Source organism: Pleurodeles waltl, chromosome 6 (assembly GCF_031143425.1).
Source record: "Pleurodeles waltl isolate 20211129_DDA chromosome 6, aPleWal1.hap1.20221129, whole genome shotgun sequence".
NCBI classification, from domain to species: domain Eukaryota; kingdom Metazoa; phylum Chordata; class Amphibia; order Caudata; family Salamandridae; genus Pleurodeles; species Pleurodeles waltl.
In genome coordinates, this window is record NC_090445.1 from 1411009364 (window position 1) to 1411027169 (window position 17806).

The 17806-nt window shown below is 43.3% G+C and overlaps 1 protein-coding gene across 1 annotated transcript; it reads left to right on the forward strand.

The window, feature by feature from the left end:
• Positions 1 to 9357: 9357 nt before the first annotated feature.
• LOC138301768 (uncharacterized protein F54H12.2-like) lies at positions 9358 to 10287 on the forward strand. Its single transcript, XM_069242275.1, has one exon. The coding sequence runs from the start codon at positions 9358 to 9360 to the stop codon at positions 10285 to 10287; it is 930 nt and encodes a 309-aa protein (XP_069098376.1).
• The last annotated feature ends 7519 nt before the right edge of the window (positions 10288 to 17806 follow it).

A 17806-nucleotide genomic window follows, 5' to 3' on the forward strand; every position in this document is an offset into this window, starting at 1 on the left:
CTCCAGCACAGGCTCCAAACATCAGTTGGGGGTAAACAACCCTATTGTGTGAGGCCAGGGCACAGCCTTTACAAATGTAGGTGTGCCCCGGCTCTCCCTTCTCTCAGCCCAGGAAGACTATTCAGTATGCAGATGCACCTCTGTGACACCTCCACCCTCCCTATGTACAAGCTGTCTGAAAAGTATGCACAAAGCCCCAACTGTCACTCTGCCCAGACGTGGATTGGAGTCAAGCTGCAAAACACCAGAGTCATAAGCACAGAGAAATGCATACTTTATAGAAGTGGCATTTCTGTAATAGTAATAAAAAATACACCCACACCAGTAAGCAGCATTTATCATCACTATCACAACCATACCAAACATGCCTACGCTACCCCTCATAAATCAGACGATACCCCTTACACATAAGGTAGGGCATTTCTAATGCAATCCTATGAGAAGGCAGCACTCACAGCTATGAGACACCAAGTTAGGCTGTTTGTCACTACCAGGACAGGCCACGCAACCTGGCACATGTCCTGTCTTCTACATACAAGGCACCCTGCCTATAGGGCTAGCTATGGCGTACCATAGGGGTGACTTACATGTAGTAAAAGGGGAGTTCTGGGCCTGGCAAGTAAATTTAGATGTCAGGTCCCTGTGGCAGAAAACTGTGCACACAGGCCCTGCGCTGGTAGGCATGAGACAGGTTTGAAAGTCTACTTCAGTGGGTGGCGTAAGCAGCGCTGCAGGCCCACTAGTAGTATTTAATTTACAAGCCCTGGGTATAGAGATACCACTGTACAAGGGACTAACAGGTAAATTAAATATGCCAATTAGGTATAAGCCAATCATACCAACTTTAGATGGCAGAGCACCTGCACTTTAGCACTGGTTGGCAGTGATAAAGTGCTCAGAGTCCTAGAGCCAACAGCGACAGGTCAGAAGAAATAGGAGGCAGGAGGCAAAAATACTGGGGATGACCCTGCATAAGGAAAAAAGTCCAACACACTGCATATGGTGGGGTGCGATTTCTCAGTAACTGTAAAATGAACTCATCATCATCTGACTCTTCATGAAGTGTTAAAGATGTCCTAAGCTCTTTTGATCTCCGCTCCCTACTCTTGGAGGGACTTCTGTTTGTCTTTCTGGTAGCTTACTTTTCTTCTCTCTCGCTGTCCTGTGTAATTACAGAAAACCACTTAATTCCCTGTAAAGTCTCGGTCCTCCAAAATTTCTGATCGCTGTCCCATCTAGCCTCCGCTAATGTCTTCTCTGCCTTTCTCATTCTCCTCTCAAACTTCTGTTGCTGTTGATGTCTTCCTACTAATTCCCAGATTGCTAATGCTTCAAACTGCGCTGGTCTCGGAGGGGGTTTCAAATCATTTAGCACCCTCCTCAAATTTTCTAAGCTCCTCAAATTGAATGTTCCATGGGCAGGAAACATTAAGGGCCAGATGTAGCAAAGGGTTTTACCCATTCTGTGTCTATGGGAAAAATCGTTGGTACATATGGCCCTAAATTCCTATCTTTCTCCGTCACTTTGCACCACTGTTTCAGCCAAAAACATGGCACAGCACCTTTCTCTTCAAATGCAATGTAAGCAGGTGTACTTTCTGGCGGTGCAATATCTCCAATACTTGTAATATACGTATCTCCCCTTCAGGCACTCTTTAAAGCTTTGAAAACTTTCATTTCTGAGACATTTATGTTATTCTAAATCAAATCAGGAAGTGACTTTCAATCCCAGAATCCTTTTTGCTGACCTTCTCAACCAATTGAGTTTTACAGTTGTCCGCCAATCCGTGCGTGACCGTTCTCACTAACCAGCCTATCCCAGTGCGGCTCTAATGACGTCACACTCACACGTACAGTAGCTGACAAAGTCTTGCGGCTTGTACTCTTAAATTTAAACTCGCGCTAAACTAATGCGAAATTATTGCGAGCACTAAACAAATCAAAATCCAATTTGTCCGTTTACTACTGGTAAGGTAACACAATGGCTTCAGAAACCTTACAGATTTTTCACGGATGGCCTTTCGCTCTAGCAGCTAATTTTTCTTTCTCAGTTTCCCTGATTCAGAAACAATATTCGACCTGCAAATTTTACTCTCAGCTGATCAGTGGGTCTGTCCTGGTGCACATAGGACTCACCAGATCTCAGTCCAGAAATTATTTCGCTCGCTGTGACTCACACTCTGACTTGTCAACCACGCCCGATCGACCTACTAAAAAGACAAGTGACAACAAAAACCTAGTGTCTCATACACTTTTCAACATACTCTGGAGTCTTAGACCTCGCAGGCCCTGTATACCAACAACCACGTGGACAATTTTTAAGCACTCTTAAGGAGACTAACCATGTACCGGGCCTTTATGATTGGCTCTTAAGGAGACTAACCATGTACCAGGCCTTTATGATGGGCTCTTAAAGAGACTAACCATGTACCAGGCCTTTATGATGGGCTCTTAAGGAGACAAACCATCAAACTCTGCTACCATCACTGTTAGCGCGTCTGACCTTAATTGGTTTCTTTTCATTGACTCATAAGGGGACGTGTTAGACGTTCAATGGACCTTTTGACTGCGCTTACAGCAGTTCCCACATAAGACTCAGTTTCAATAGCAATACCAATCAATAACATCAATAATCTTGGGAATCAGTAATTTCCACACACCATGACACCTTTGGCCATGAATAACCACGCCTTTATGTAAAAGTTAGAATGTTTATTTCCCTATATTTACAATGCTAATATCACGTAACTTAGGGGCACATTATAACCCCTGCGGTAAAAACTGCCTATCGCTGTGGCGACGGCCGCCAAAAGACCATCACCGCGGCTACCAGCTATCCGCCCTATTATGACCACAGCCGGATTTCCACTAGAAGGTTGGCAGAAATCCAGTTGTGGTCATTCTGATGGATGGCGATAAGGTGGCCCGCAGACCGTATTATGACACATGATACGGCCTGGCAGTGTTCTGTTGGTGGGCGCTGCTGCTGGCAGCAGTGACGCATCCCGTCTCCTGCCGGAGGACCCCCTCACAACAGGTAAGTCGGGTGCTCCAGCAGGGGAGAGGGGTGGGGCAAGTGACGGCCGGTGTGGTACATTGGTGGTTTGGTAAAACAACTAACTATGACTCTATCAAAATTATCGGTTGGCACCTAAAGACAAAAGCAAATAAACATGGCAATCAGTAACCTAGTCTTAGTATGGTTCAGCAAGCTGCGAAAGTCTTCGTTAATTGGACATCTGTTCAGTCAGCAAAACATCGGGACTCAGCAATAAAGTTCAAGATACACATATTTCTCAGGAACGGACATAATACGAAGGGTACTTCTTGGTAAAGATTTAGGAAAATTTGTGCGTGTCTCCTCTTGGTACAGTCTTGCTAAGTTAGATTCCCTAAAACATCTTTCCACATTGCTATTGGTCAAAGAATCGTACGTTTACATTTTGTCCAATGAAAGTAGAACCTCAAATCTAAAATATAACAAAACTGTCTTTCTCATGTCGATGATTGGTTCCTCTTCTCCTCTTCCCATCGTTGGGCTTGTGAGGTAACAAGCCAGTGGATCTATTGTTATTTCCTGGGAATATCGCCTTTAAACACACTAAATTCTAATAGCTACAAAGTATCAATAGCTAGTACAACATATTCTAGCAAGCAGTTCTCATGGGAAAGAAATTTAACTACTAGCATCTGGTCAACGCGATAGAAAAATACAAGTCTAACTGTCTGTGCAGCCATTTTAAATAATGAGACTTGACATGAAGCCGTGCAACTAGGCCCAAGACCTCACTAATTTAAGGCCTATGATTACTAAAGCAAATACATAATACATGACTATTAATCTGGAATACTACTACATTAATCTGAACATAGGCACAACATTTTACATTAATAAGCAGTTAATAAGGACACTTCGTGATTATTGACAGTCACTCAATTAGGCACATTTTCAAAGTTGTGTATTATTTCTCCATATTAAGTCATTTCCTATGCAGATTCAACATTCACAATACATGAATATTTATTAGTAAAATTTCAGCGTTAAGATATCTAAGCCTAGTTTATAAAGCTGTTATTATTGAAATATGGTTAAGTTTCAGTCAATGCCTGCTTTTCTTACTTTTCTCCTTGAAAATGTGATTTGTAAAGTTAACAAGCGCCCTAATCTCATGCGCATGCTGACAGAATACATTTCATATTTCATAGGTACTGAAAATGTAGTGAAAGTTATTTGTTTTAATTGCGGCCCTGTTTGATATCAAAGAAATATGTTATTTTATATGTTATTTTGCATATTACATAGGCATCCCTTGGGTGCAGATTGCAGAGATTCAAACAGACTTCTCTATACTTCTGACTTCTACATTAGATTCATAATTTTGTGGCTCTATACAAATTACTTAGGGAATCATTTTTCATAGAAAAAACACCCTAATAATAATAAGCTAACAACAAAAGGGAAGACTTTTGAGAAAGCATAAAAAGCTTGAGTACATACGGAGGCTAGAAGCTATAGAACAGCCTATGTATATGAGATTTACTGATAGACGTTGATTAAAATGTGGTATTTAAAGAGCTATGCTCCTGTGCTCTGGTGGGGCTCCATTATAACACTGAATGAAAATTAGGATAGTGAATCTATTGCCTAATGCAATTGGTATTCTCTGAATGCTGCATTGTATTGAAGCTTGGACCACACAAATGGAGTTAATTAATTCTGAGCTTCTAAGCCAGTAGAATAAAGGGATATCTTTCCTCATCAAACTGGAAAGTGACAGTTGTCCTGCCCCCGGAAATGATGACACTTCTGTTACTGGGAATTCTGGTGCCCCTAAGAGCCCGCCCTGGAACTGGCATAGCTGTAGGTGTGTCACGTGTGTTGTGACATCATGTGATCACGTTAGTCATGTGCCAGGGTCCTAGACAGGCTGTAGTGGTTATGTGTAACCCTCAGCTAATCAGAGCAACCATGGAGAGCAAGGAGACCGTAATGCTTTGTAGAGGTGTACACCCTTTTGAAATATAGAACGCATAAGGAGCATCCTAAATGAACAACGCCAAACCTTTGAGCCCTAGCTGAAATAGATTGCAAGGTCATTATGAAGAGATACAATCCTAACCCTGACACCGTCAGTAATGTATGAGAATGCACAGCCGGCTGCCACTAAAGATGATGGTTCTGATGTTACAGGCTTTCAAGAGGACCTCTGACAACGGCTTGAAAAACTCAGCCTCAAGGAGTTACCTCAGCTGATATCTCCAATGAAGGAAGACAGCAGCGGTTGCAACGCCTCGAACTGTGAATGAAAGGTTGGAATCAACTTCATCGATGCTGAAGATGAAGAAGAATCTGTTGCACCTCTGAGCTCGCCGGTCTATGACGATATGGGCTTTCATGAGGACCATGCTCCTGAGGCCATCGTCGTACGGCTGCTGAGTGTAAACGCAGACGCCACTTAAATACCTATCGATCTATGCAAATCTCAAGATTTCAGGGCAGCCACTGAGTGGATGTCAGCCGATATTTTACTTTCAACTAATAGGCTGTCTTTCTTTTTCTTTGAACCTTAGAAATAACCGCAAAAAGAGGGACCGGCGACAAAGGTTAACAATATAAATTTTCACTGCTTATGCTTTTCCAAAGAGTATGACAGTATTACAATCCAGAACAAAGAGCTGTATATGAATTGGGTTTGTATCTATAATAGCACCGATTTTGAAAAGGAAACTTGGGTGTCCCCTATGATGCCATATGGCCTGTTAAAGGTTTTGCGGTGACTGGTGTGTTAAACGTGACTATATAACCTTTGTTACGGGCACAAAATTAATGATCCACAAAAGGAGCACAAGGCATATAAGTTGTTAAGGGTGATGTAAAGGTTGTCCGAGGAAAAGAAATATGTCCATGCTGATATAATTAAGGTCTTGGCAACAGCGCTCAATGCGATTACATATGCGAGCGAGCCATGCTCAAAAATGAAATATATGCAAGGGATGTCTACTTATTTTGACAGAAGATTGATAGAAAGGGTCATGGAAAGACTTATGTGTCATATTTATTATAAAAAAAGAAGAAACGGCTCTTATCCCCACGAAGATTGTTTTAAAAAATAGAGAGTCCGAGAGTATCGGGTCATAACAGTGTTATTTAAAGTTACATACTTACTCACTTTTAGGACGAGAATCAGAATGTCACTGTGCAAGATGTCTATGCGTTAGACCCCAGATACATATGCATTGCCAGAATAGTATATGTGCTGTTTAAAGAAAGAATAGCTGAAATGCACCCTGTAACTCAACATTATCTGAACATTTCTGAGCCGTCCGCTACAATGCTGTGCGACAGTCCTGAGTGTATAACTAGATGGTGTATCACTGTGTGGTTGCCTAAAACAAATAAATGCTGTAGCATGTGCAAAGGTCGCACACACGTGTTAAGACTATTACCGACGACGATGTTACGCACAGCCTTGGAGCTTCTGACCGATGAATATTTCACAAATAAGGGTTTTGTGCTGTCCGGCATACAACTGTACGAACTTATGAATGCTGTTAATATCCTGAGTGTACAAAGTTATAGGAGGGGTGAGAGGGAAGTTGTGTCTAGAGCTATTGACTGTATATATATAAAAATAGAAAAACATGTAACTTTGAGGCCTGTTATTGGCATGATTCCTAGTAATGTATGTAGCATGTGTCATACTATGTATACATAGTGAAAAGTAAACATACTGTCCAACAACACTGCCCATAAATCCCGTATCTAGAAACTGCAAAGTATATTGTGTTTATTCTGTGCTAATATCTTTATTTTTAATAAAATGTTATTAAACAAGACCGGTTGGTTTGTAACAGATGACATTATGTCAGGTGATGGGTTATGGAAGTTTTATTACAATACTAGAGGTGGTGGTAGCTTCAGGGGTGCTGAAGCACTGTTTAGAAGGGCTCTTGTTGAAAATGAGCCAGTAAACAGAGCACTGTGAAGACATGGTTATCCAGTGAAGAGACATATTCAATCCATAAGCCCACTAGGAAGCGCTTGAAGAGAAGACATACAATCGTTAACTCTCAAGTAGATTATTAATGGCAGGCGGGCATAATCAGTCTTCAAGATTTAGCAAAGCATATTAATGGTGCTCAATATAGCGGTCATAGATGTATTGTCCAAATACGCAAACGCAGAAGCGTTATTCGATAAAAGTGGGAACAGTGTGGCAGCCGTCTTTAAAGCAATCTTCAGCAAAGGGGGAACCCCTCAAAAACTACCAACAGACGCAGGAAAAGGTTTTTTAAACAAAGCGTTTCAGAAATTATTAAAACAGCACAATGTTAAACATTTTGTAATGCACACGGAGGTAAAAGCAACTGTTATAGAGCATTTTAACAGAACCTTAAAGTCTAAGATGTGGAGATATTTCACGGCTTATAACACCTACTGGTACTTGGTTGTTCTACAGGCTTTTATAGACGTTTACAATGTCATTTACCACAGAACCACCAAAACGGATAATTAGTTAAAGGTGTGGAGAACTGTGTACGGGTGGCGGATCGTTGCAGATGTAAAGAAGACCCTTTTAAAGGTAGGTGACCATGTTAGGGTTTCAAAATTGAAAGGGGTCTTTACAAAGAGTTATCAACGGACCTTTAGTGACAAGATATTTATAGTGGAAAGTGTGGAACTTTAAAGAGGGTGTATATATTTACAGGCTAAAGGACTATGACAGGGAAAAGGTGTCGGGCGTCTTTCACAAGGAGTAGCTACAGAAGCTGCCTTATGATCTGCACGGGGTGTACAGGGTGAAATGATTCTGAAAAGTAAAGGTAGCGGAGCTAATTGTCAGGTTTTTGTCAAATGGTGGGGATGGCCCAAGAAATGTTACAGTTGGGTGCTGGCCAGTTTCGTGCAGGTTGTGTGAGTACATCGCCAAGATAGAGACAGCACCGTTTTATATCACTCTATTGTCCAACGCATCAAGGGACATGTTCCCTGACAATCAAATTCCTAAATATACAGTGAAACTGGCTAAACCCCTAGACGTGAAAGGGGATTGGGAGGTATCCCTAACAGAAATCCAATACCCCAGACCATGGAATACTTTTTCAATGCTCGAGCCAAATTTACTATAAAGCGTGAGCAGGACCCTATTAGCATCTTCGTTAGATTTCCTCACAGCTATTACCCAACCGTCACAGTGTGGTCAAAACCAGCAACAAATCCATGGACAACATTGAAACGTATACAAACTTTCAGCTAGTGTTAGAAAACGTTAGAAGGAAGGTGTTTCTTAAAGCTTTGAATCGTGATACCTTGTTTTTCTGTTCCGGTAAATTCTGAAGGGTTTTAAGAAAGTCAAGTAGAACCAGACAGAAGTGTACAGTGACATTATAAAGTAACAGAGGATAGGGGATAGTTATTTGCCGTTGCTAAGATGGCTCCAGGTAAAGGGTGAAAATAACACAATGGTTAATATACAATACAACAAACCAGACTACGTATCAATTTCTAAAAAACATTTTGACACCATTATGATCAAGATTTACGATCATCAGGCTGAGCCAGTGTCCTTTAAATACAGGAAAGTTATTGTTAAGTTTCATTTGAGACCGTGGTGCAACAGCGACTATTAACAAGTCATCATAGTGATTATGAAAACATACGGGAACCCCTCTATGTATATGGATTATTACACAAATCAGGCTGAATATGGAGCACCACCCCCGTACTTTCAAAAGAGCCCCGGTTATGTACGGGACCGGTTTGGGGGGTTTCTTCAGTAGCTTGTTTAGAAGAGCCATACCGTTCTTGAGAAGAGGCTACGAAATTGCAAAACCGCACATCAAAGCGGCTGCTATGAACATTGCACAGGACGTGGTGGGTTCCGTGACGTCTGCGGTTGTCAAACGAATGAATAAGCAACCTCAAGAAGGAGTGGGGCTGGTGTACAAGTCTCGCACACATGTTAAAAGGAAGTGCGGTGCTTCAAAGTGCAGGGGGCTGCCGGCCCCCTATAAAAAAAGATGCTGATCTTCAAAAAGTGCTCACAAACGAAGATCTGTAAGTCAGAAGAGAGCTTCGAAGAAGGAGAAGAGAAGGGGGGCTAACGTAAATATTTCTGAAAAGCAGAACAACCTCTTTAACACCTTTGGCGCTGATAGAGTTTTATATGTAAGGGTCCACGGATATGTATCTGGATCTCAACAATACGTTACTGCACCTCATCTGTAAACTTGTAAAAGCGGATGGTTCCAACATAGCGAATTATGCTAAAGTGGCGACAATCGCTTACCCCGTCGCAACCATGTTTAATCAGGTGGACATCACCCTTGGTCATTGGCTTATCACGCAGTGATAACATGTACGCGTATAGGGCATACATTGAGAGTATTCTGAATTACAGCCGTGATGGCCTTGAACCCCCTGGCTTTCAGCAGGACTCTTCTACAAAGAGACTTAAGGCCATTTTGAAGCTACGGCGTTGGGACGGTCACAATCAGGGTTTTGTAAAAAGAGCAAACTGCGCCACAGGCAGTAGACAGTTTGGCCTCGTCGGCTGCATACATTCAGACCTTTTCTACCAGGATAAACTACTCGTCAATGGTATCAATCTTAAGATCAAACTAACCAGTAACAAAGACTCGTTCTGCCTCAGTGGGGATGCAGAACAGCAAAAAAGAGTGAAAGTGTCACCAAGCGACAGACTGGCTCACGCCAAGGCCTTACACCTATTGAATGCCAAGTATGCCATGGAAAGAGTAGCTCTGGAGATATACAGCATTTCAACTGGTACCAGATTAACCCATCAGCAAAATGTATTTCTGGGCCAGCTAACAAAACTTAATATCATAGGGTTTATGGACAATACAACTTTTAGCGACCTGTATACCTCAAACCCTTTCTATTTCAAACACTACGACATCAACTACGCAGCGTTGGTACACGAGGGGGCTGTGATTCCTACAAAGCCATACACACTGAGTTTTAGAACAGCTAATTTTATCAGGGAATATCTTGGATTGTTGTCGACAACAGGAAAACATCTCAGGGACTCGGGAGTCATCACATCAAGAGAAGGATATGGGGGTGGCTACACACTTTTTGCTTTCGATCTGATGCCCGACATGGAAGACAGGGATCACTATAATCTGATGAAAAACGGAAATCTAAAAGTAGAAATATGTTTTAGTCAACCCCTGGCTACCAATGAAAACATTATTGTATTTGCAGTGTTTGACAGTGCCATTCAGGTCAACCACACCCGCCAGAATATGTTTGACCATCTTTAAAATATTGTACAATGGACACTGTACAGATACGTGCGCTCTTACGGTGGCATAAATGCGCAAATAAATACTTTTTGGATGCTTTCTCAAGCAATGAGCTACCTGAGGAAATGGGTGTAGAAAGACAAAGCTCGCTAGTCATTAACACAGATCCGCATTAAAAGGGTAGAAAACACTGGTTGGGAATGTTTTTGGATATCAAAAAGGTTACACTGTTTGACAGTAATGCAGATGTGCGTGTAATGATAAATGTCTACAATAAAGGAATTTAAACTCAAAATCAGACTATACATTTTCATTCTGCCACCAAGATACACATTTAAAAAAAACATTTTTTTTTTTTAAAGATGACAGAAGAGTGATGAAATGGTTAAAAAGTGTTTATTACACATAGTTTTAGTACAAGCAATAGGCAGCTAAACATACTAAAGAAAATAAATGATGAAAGAAATCAATCAATACATTAACCGCTGCAAAACTATGCACACAGACAATGTAAAACATATACATAGGATCATAAGTCATAGGTATCACACATTTAACCACGTTTTCCTTTTTGACAATGTCTTTTGAGGCTCCAAAGGTAGAGGCAACGTGTTCCAAGAGGGGAATAGTTGGGGGATAAACAGGGGCGTTGGCAACCCAGGGGCGGCTTTAAAAACAACTGGTGTTGGAGTAATTTTGGGGTTGTAAGTAGGGTCTTTAAAACTTTCAAGCAGCTGTCTGTGTTTGGCATTACCAATAATCGAAAAAGGAACATTGAGTTCTGCAGCGGCCTGGTCCCAACCGCTAGGCACTTTTTGGAGCAATAGGGTTTTGGGGTGTGTGAAACCTTTGACAAGGCCGTACATATAAGACCCAACAACCGGCTGCTCTTTGTAGAGATATTCACCCCGATTGTTCCACCAGGTTAGATCTTTAGAAGCTGCCATTTTACTTAGTAACATTTGCGCTGCTCCCTTGTTCTTCTGACTTATATTTTTTAAAAGTTCTTCAACAAAGACGTCTGAGGATGGGGGTGGTATCAGCGATTGTGGGGCTGTCGATCCTGGGGCACTGTGTGGGCTGGTGGTGGCAGCTCAGAGTCTTGGGTATGTAGAGTCAGCTTGTTTTTTTCAGACTGCCATTGGCTGTAATATTGCAAAAAGTTTTGAATAGATTTGGAGTAAAGATCCGCTTTGTCGTAAGGTTTTAAATCAGTACAGTTCAAAATGTTTTCAATCTCGGCATCTAGGAGTAGTGTTTCATTTTTCCGTATAACCCAGGTATCGCCCTTAGACAGGCCCAACTGTTCCAGCACCAAGAACATCTTTTGGGCATTATCCATCAGTTCCCGGTTAGGAGGTTTGTAATTGAAGGAATAACTAAGCCCAGGAGCGCTCCTATAAAGCCGCCCAACTGTTTAACAAGTTTCTTCTTAGAAAAGAGGGACACCCTTTTACTACTAAGCTTTTTGATGAGGTTGCGCCTCGTTTTTAGCACATGGAACTGGCTCTCTGATATATGGACATTGCATTTTAGGGTGTTTAGGGCGATTTCTGAAATGGCAGCCACTTAGGCGTCCGAAGCTGCACACATGATGGCCTTTCTTTGTTGGGGGCTAGCCGTTACTAGCATTTTATCAAGAGCTAAATGGTGGCGTACACGCGCAGACATGGTCAACACCTTATATTATAAGGTTTATAATGTAAATGTTACGATTTTTTGTATACGCCAGGGGTCTGGTTTTAAGTGTGTAGACTATGGGGAGATCTCGTGGGAAAATATTGACATATAGGCCCTCATTATAACATTGGCGGTAAAAACCGCCTACCACAGCAGCCGCCAAAATACCGTCGCTGCGGCTACCAGCCATCTGCCAAATTATGACCGTGGGTGGAATTCCGCCAGAAGGATGGCGGAATTCCGGCTGCAGCCATGGCCGCGGATGGCGGTAAGATGACGCTGCTGCCAGCAGCGGCGCCATGCCAGCAGACTGCCGCAGACCGTCTCATGACACAGCCTGGCGGTGTTCTGTTTGTCTCGCTGCTGCTGGCAGCAGTGCCCCGTCCCGTCTCCTGCCGGAGGACCCCCTGAAATTAGGTACGTCGGGTGCTCCGACAGGGGAGGGGGTGGAGGGTGTCGTGTGTGGGGGTGAATGTTTGTGTGTGCGTGAATGAGGGTGTGTGTTGCGTATTGTATGTGTGTGCTTGTATGGATGTGCGAGTGCATGTATGTTGTGTTGTGTGAATGCATGTGTGCATATATGTATGTAAGTGTGTGTGGATGTGTGTGTGAATGGACATATGCATGCGTGGAAGAATATCGGTATGAGTGTGTATATGCGTGTGTTCGATGGTGCGTGAAGGTGGGTGTATGTTGGGGGGGTCTGGAGTGGGAGAGGGTGGGGGGAAACTGGAGAGGGGGTGTGGGACGGGAAAGACCCTATCAGTGACAGGGAAGGGATTCCCTGTCACTGATAGTGCCTTCCGCCATGGTTTTCGTGACGGTAAGGAAGCCACGAAAACCATGGCAGTAGGTGGGGTCATAATCTCGCGGGAAGACTAGTGACGGCCGTCTAGCTGGAGACTGAAGTCTCCAGCCCGACGGCTGTTACAGCTGTGGCAGAAGGAGTGGTACATTGGCGCTTTGGCTTGAGCCAAACTGCCAATGTCATCTTATGGGGAAAAGTATCGCCAGCCTGTTGGCAGTACTTTTCTCCATTTTACCGCAGTCAGCTGGGGTTGTAATGAGGGCCATAGTCTATTGTCTTCTGGAGTGTTGGGTTTTAAGTCTACCAGCAGGTAGCCGTGAGGTTTAGTAGTAGTGCCGTTAAAACTGAGTGTTTCCAGCGATGCTTAGCAATGATAGATATTTGATGTTTGTCCTGGGGATTTTTGAATAAAACAAGGTATGAGGCGTTCAGAGTTATACCTGCTCTTACCCTTGTAAAACAAGTTCTGCACAATGTAACATATGCTTATATGACAGTGGTATGAATATTGGGTAAAAGCTTTTTCTATCTGGGTGTGATCCCCGTCCTCGCGCATAAGATCGTCTACAATCACCATGTTTACAAGGTGTGTAGGTAACAGTGCATCATCATTGAGATTACTAGGAATGCCTGCTATAAATTTGATGTGAGGGAACCTTAAGGATAGTTCTGTATAAATATCTTGCCAGCATGAGTAAAGCCATAAAATATTGTTAGGGGTTTGGGATAAAATATTGGAAGCATTTTCTAACAACTTTTACCGCAATTTGAGGGAACTGCTAAAATGCAGGAGAACGGATGTTGCAAACGGGTGTCCATAGTCGTGGGGATTCGAGAGTCTAATGACTCTTTAATAACCGTACGGCAGGGTTCTGTAGTCCTCAGTCAGGACCCTTTTATCAAACACTACACGTAAGATTTTATGTAAAGGCTGGGTTGTGATTTCCCACCGCTTTTTGGACTGCACTATGCTAGGCTGCAGTACAACAATTGTTTTATTATGTCTGACATAGTGTATTCGTTCACCACGTCCTCTGGACTGTCAAAATTGATTCTGACAGTATTGCTGACATCTAAGGTGATACCTTTGACTTTCATGCACAGTGTATTGTTTGAGGCTTTGTACAAATATGTTTTGGGACCGGATGAGGTGAACTCTAGTATGTGTATGTGTATGTATGTGTTTGTCCTTTTGTAGTTCGCTTGTCAGATCTCCCAGATAATCACCTAATGGGGGGGGGGTCTACATCCTCTACTTTACTCATAAAAATAACAGAGTCTGTATCATGATACAGGCATTGGTCCTGCAGCTTATCCAGCACTGTGTAAAGCTCTAAACGGGCCTGAGCGGTTGTGAAACATGCTAGGAAGATGTTTATATTGTTAAACTTCGTGGGGTACTCTTTAGTATACTTCCAACACAGAGCTGTTGTCTCATCATCTATAAATTCAGAACTGTATACCACATAACACGGGCAAAAATGTACTTAAACAATTTGTCAGGATCTGTTATTATGGTCGTGTTGGACAAGTTTGTACACTGTACGAATTTCCCCCATAAGGAGTTTAGGCAGAGTTTGGCTAACTGCCGATGGGCAGGGTTGGTCTCAATGAATTCGGGTATCAAGCGTATACCCTTGTGAGCGTAATAGTCAGCTATGTACTTGCTTAGAGACCTCATTAACACACCACTCTGGAAACCCTGAATTCTCCTGTTTGTCTCTTAGAAACAGGTTGCTATAGTTAGAAAAGAGTTATGTTGTCATCCTTTTAAAGTGCCATATTTCTACTATTTTACCAAGTACCAAGGTATCCTTTCTCTAGGGCCTTTTGTACTTCAATACTACATCACATGCCGGTCAGCATCCTTTGCTTGTCACTGTGTCTACACATGCTAGTCTCTTTACTTTCAGTGCATGTACAACATAGTGGGACCATTAGCTTACCGTCGACTCCATACAGTAGTACAGGGAAGTAAAGGCGACGCAGCAGGTAGATTTGGCACTTAATGAGCTCAAAGTATTCACCAATGGGCTTAAAGTCCCTGTTTATGATGGTGGGGTGGCCTACAGGGTATAACTTTTGCTAGCTCACAAACAAATACAGACGTGAAATCATAATAATGTATTTTCTCACCCTCGCCCACAGCCCTATACAGCTGTATAGCATTTGTACGCCCCCCCCCCAATAAGGAGTCGCATGGCTCCACAGGCTCGGGTAACTGTCGACTCTTAATAAAAGACACAAGCTCAGCATTCGTTGTTAGCATATCTAACCATTCATGCTCCCAAAGGGTTCTTATGACAAAGCATCAGTTTTCAACATATTGCGCCTTCATCAGAGTACAAGTGCTCAAACTTGGTGCCCAGCAGCCTGTGAAACTCATGGGGTTTGTAACAACAAGGACAACCATGGTAAAAACACCCATTGTATTCAAAGGCTGTAGCACACAGTTAATTGTGGCATAACCGTCAAGATAATAAGGCCCCAAGTGGTATTCTCTACCCTGTAATGCGTGTTGAATGGCTATGTTTTCCTTGTCCGAGATATACATGAGCCATTGTATCGAGGGGTTGAATAACACTTCTGTTTACCATTATCGAAATCTGGCGTTACTAGGGAGATGCTGTACGGTTTCAAAAACATGTGTTTGTAGATAGACATACACATGGAAGCCAGATTGATATTTTGGAAAGGGTCTATGTATTCTACAGTCTGTGTCATCTGGGGTGTGCTGCACTTCAAACCCTTGACTCGTTTGGTCATCTCTACTAGGTCTCTGAAAAGGTTGCAGGCTTTTCGTGAGATCGTTACATTGGCCTGACAGTACGCTTTCAACTTGGTTTAGAAATTAAAGGTATTTTCACAGTTTTCACCGTACCGTTGCAGAAAGCTCTCTTTCTCAGCCGGCATCATACACTCAACACCGTAATTGTCGGGAGGAGAAATGGGACCCTCGTAATTCTGGTTGGCTCAGGTGTTGAAAAAGTGGAAGACATAACATTTACAACCTAGGAAACCAAAGGATTGTGTAATTTACTCCATTTCATGGGTAGAAAATGTAGGGTTTTGATGAACCTTATTTGAAAAGGCACTGCCGTTAACAGCATCAGTTTGGAGCCCTGGGTGATAGGTTCTACATCCATTTTTTCACCAATCATGGTCTGCAACACAAAGAAGCAGGTGTATGCTTTCGAGGTATGAGCCATCATAGTATCCCCTTTGAATTTTGGCTGCATGAAAGTAGTAAAGAAATCGTCCACACACGTGCCCCCTCTCAAACTCCCAGTTGTCATCAGAAGTTAGACGATGAGCATAAATATAATTAGGCTAGTGTACACCTGTCTCCTGTGTGCATTCTATATCAATAAAGAATGTAGGCGGTCATGCGGTTACCGGCAAATGACCGCCCGGCGGTCAAAAGACCGCAGTGGCCATTCCAACTTTCCCGCTGGGCCAGCGGGCGACCGCCAAAAGGCCGCCCGCCGGCCCAGCGGGAAAGCCCCTGCAACGAGGAAGCCGGCTCCGAATGGAGCCGGCGGAGTTGCAGGGGTGCGACGGGTGCAGTGGCACCCGTCGCGATTTTCACTGTCTGAAAATCTGTATGGGGCCCCTGCACTGCCCATGCCAGTGGCATGGGCAGTGCAGGGGGCCCCAGGGGCCCCACGACACCCGTTCCCGCCATCCTGGTTCTGGCAGTGAAAACCGCCAGAAACAGGCGGGCGCGAAGGGGGTCGGAATCCCCATGGCGGCGCTGCAAGCAGCTCCGCCATGGAGGATTGCCTGGGCCAGGGGAAAACCGGCGGGAAACCGCCGGTTCCCCTTTTCTGACCGCGGCGGTCAGAATAGCCCAGGAAGCACTGCCAGCCTGTTGGCGGTGCTTCCGTGGTCCCCGGCCCTGGCGGTCATGGACCGCCAGGGTCGGAATGACCCAAGTAGTCTTCAGTTTTGGTCTGAGGGCACCCTTTAACCACGTAACACTTGCATTCTGTTCCAGGGTAAAAAGACACCTTACACCTGGGACAATTCATGCCTTTGCATTTATGCTCATAGAGGATGTAACACCGGCAACGCCAACAGTCTATTTTAGGGAAGCAACAAACAAATCTGTTGTGTATGCTCAAGCAGTTTTTTGAGTGACAAAACAGATTACACATGCAACACCGTACCTTCTGCTCAGCGTCCTCACTACACCCATCCCTCTGACACATTGTACAGTGCATTTCACATTAGTGAGTTGCCTGGGTGCTGTAGATATGGCCGCATGTGTGCTGTAGATTTGGTCGCAATGGGGGCACAAGTACTTGGCTCCTAGATAACCCTTCAGGTTTAAAATACGTTATTTTCATGATGGATAACATAAACAGTCTTGTTTTTCATACGCTGCCTGGTTGTGAAGTACTTCCAGGAACCATTGTGGTAAAGAACTTTTACCGTGATGGCAAAATAGTTCTCAAAAAGCCCTAGGTCCCCAAAACCGACCAATCTGTTGTGCGGTATTTCAAGAGCCCTATGTGTTTCAGCAGCTCTAGACTTAACATGAGCATAGGGTGTAGTGGTATCCATCCGTAACCCCACTTTGCAAGCAGCCAGACAGTTGTTGGATGCTCCTGTGCTAAAATTGAGCAACCAACGTTGTTTCTTACTAATGATTTTACTATACAAGATACTCTTTAATGGTCTGGAAACACCACCCTCACAGCCCTGAACAATTAGGGCTATAACTCTAAAGGTCCTGTATGCTACTATTTCCGCCTTACTCTGCAACATGTTACAGAGATTCTCTAGAAATTCCACAGCATCAAACACATCACGGGATGTCTGACATGTGGACAACAGACTGTCAATACCTTGCCCCAGATAGTGCAGTTGGAAGGAAACATTAGGATCCACATCGTGTAACAACCTTTCTATGAGTGTTTGTACAGCTTGGTGGATGGCTAAAGCACAGTGATCAGAGAATTTATATGGTCTAGGTTAGCAAACCTGGATTCCTCGTAGTGCTCTATAGGGCTAAACCATTCTATAGTATGACTGTACTTTCTAACA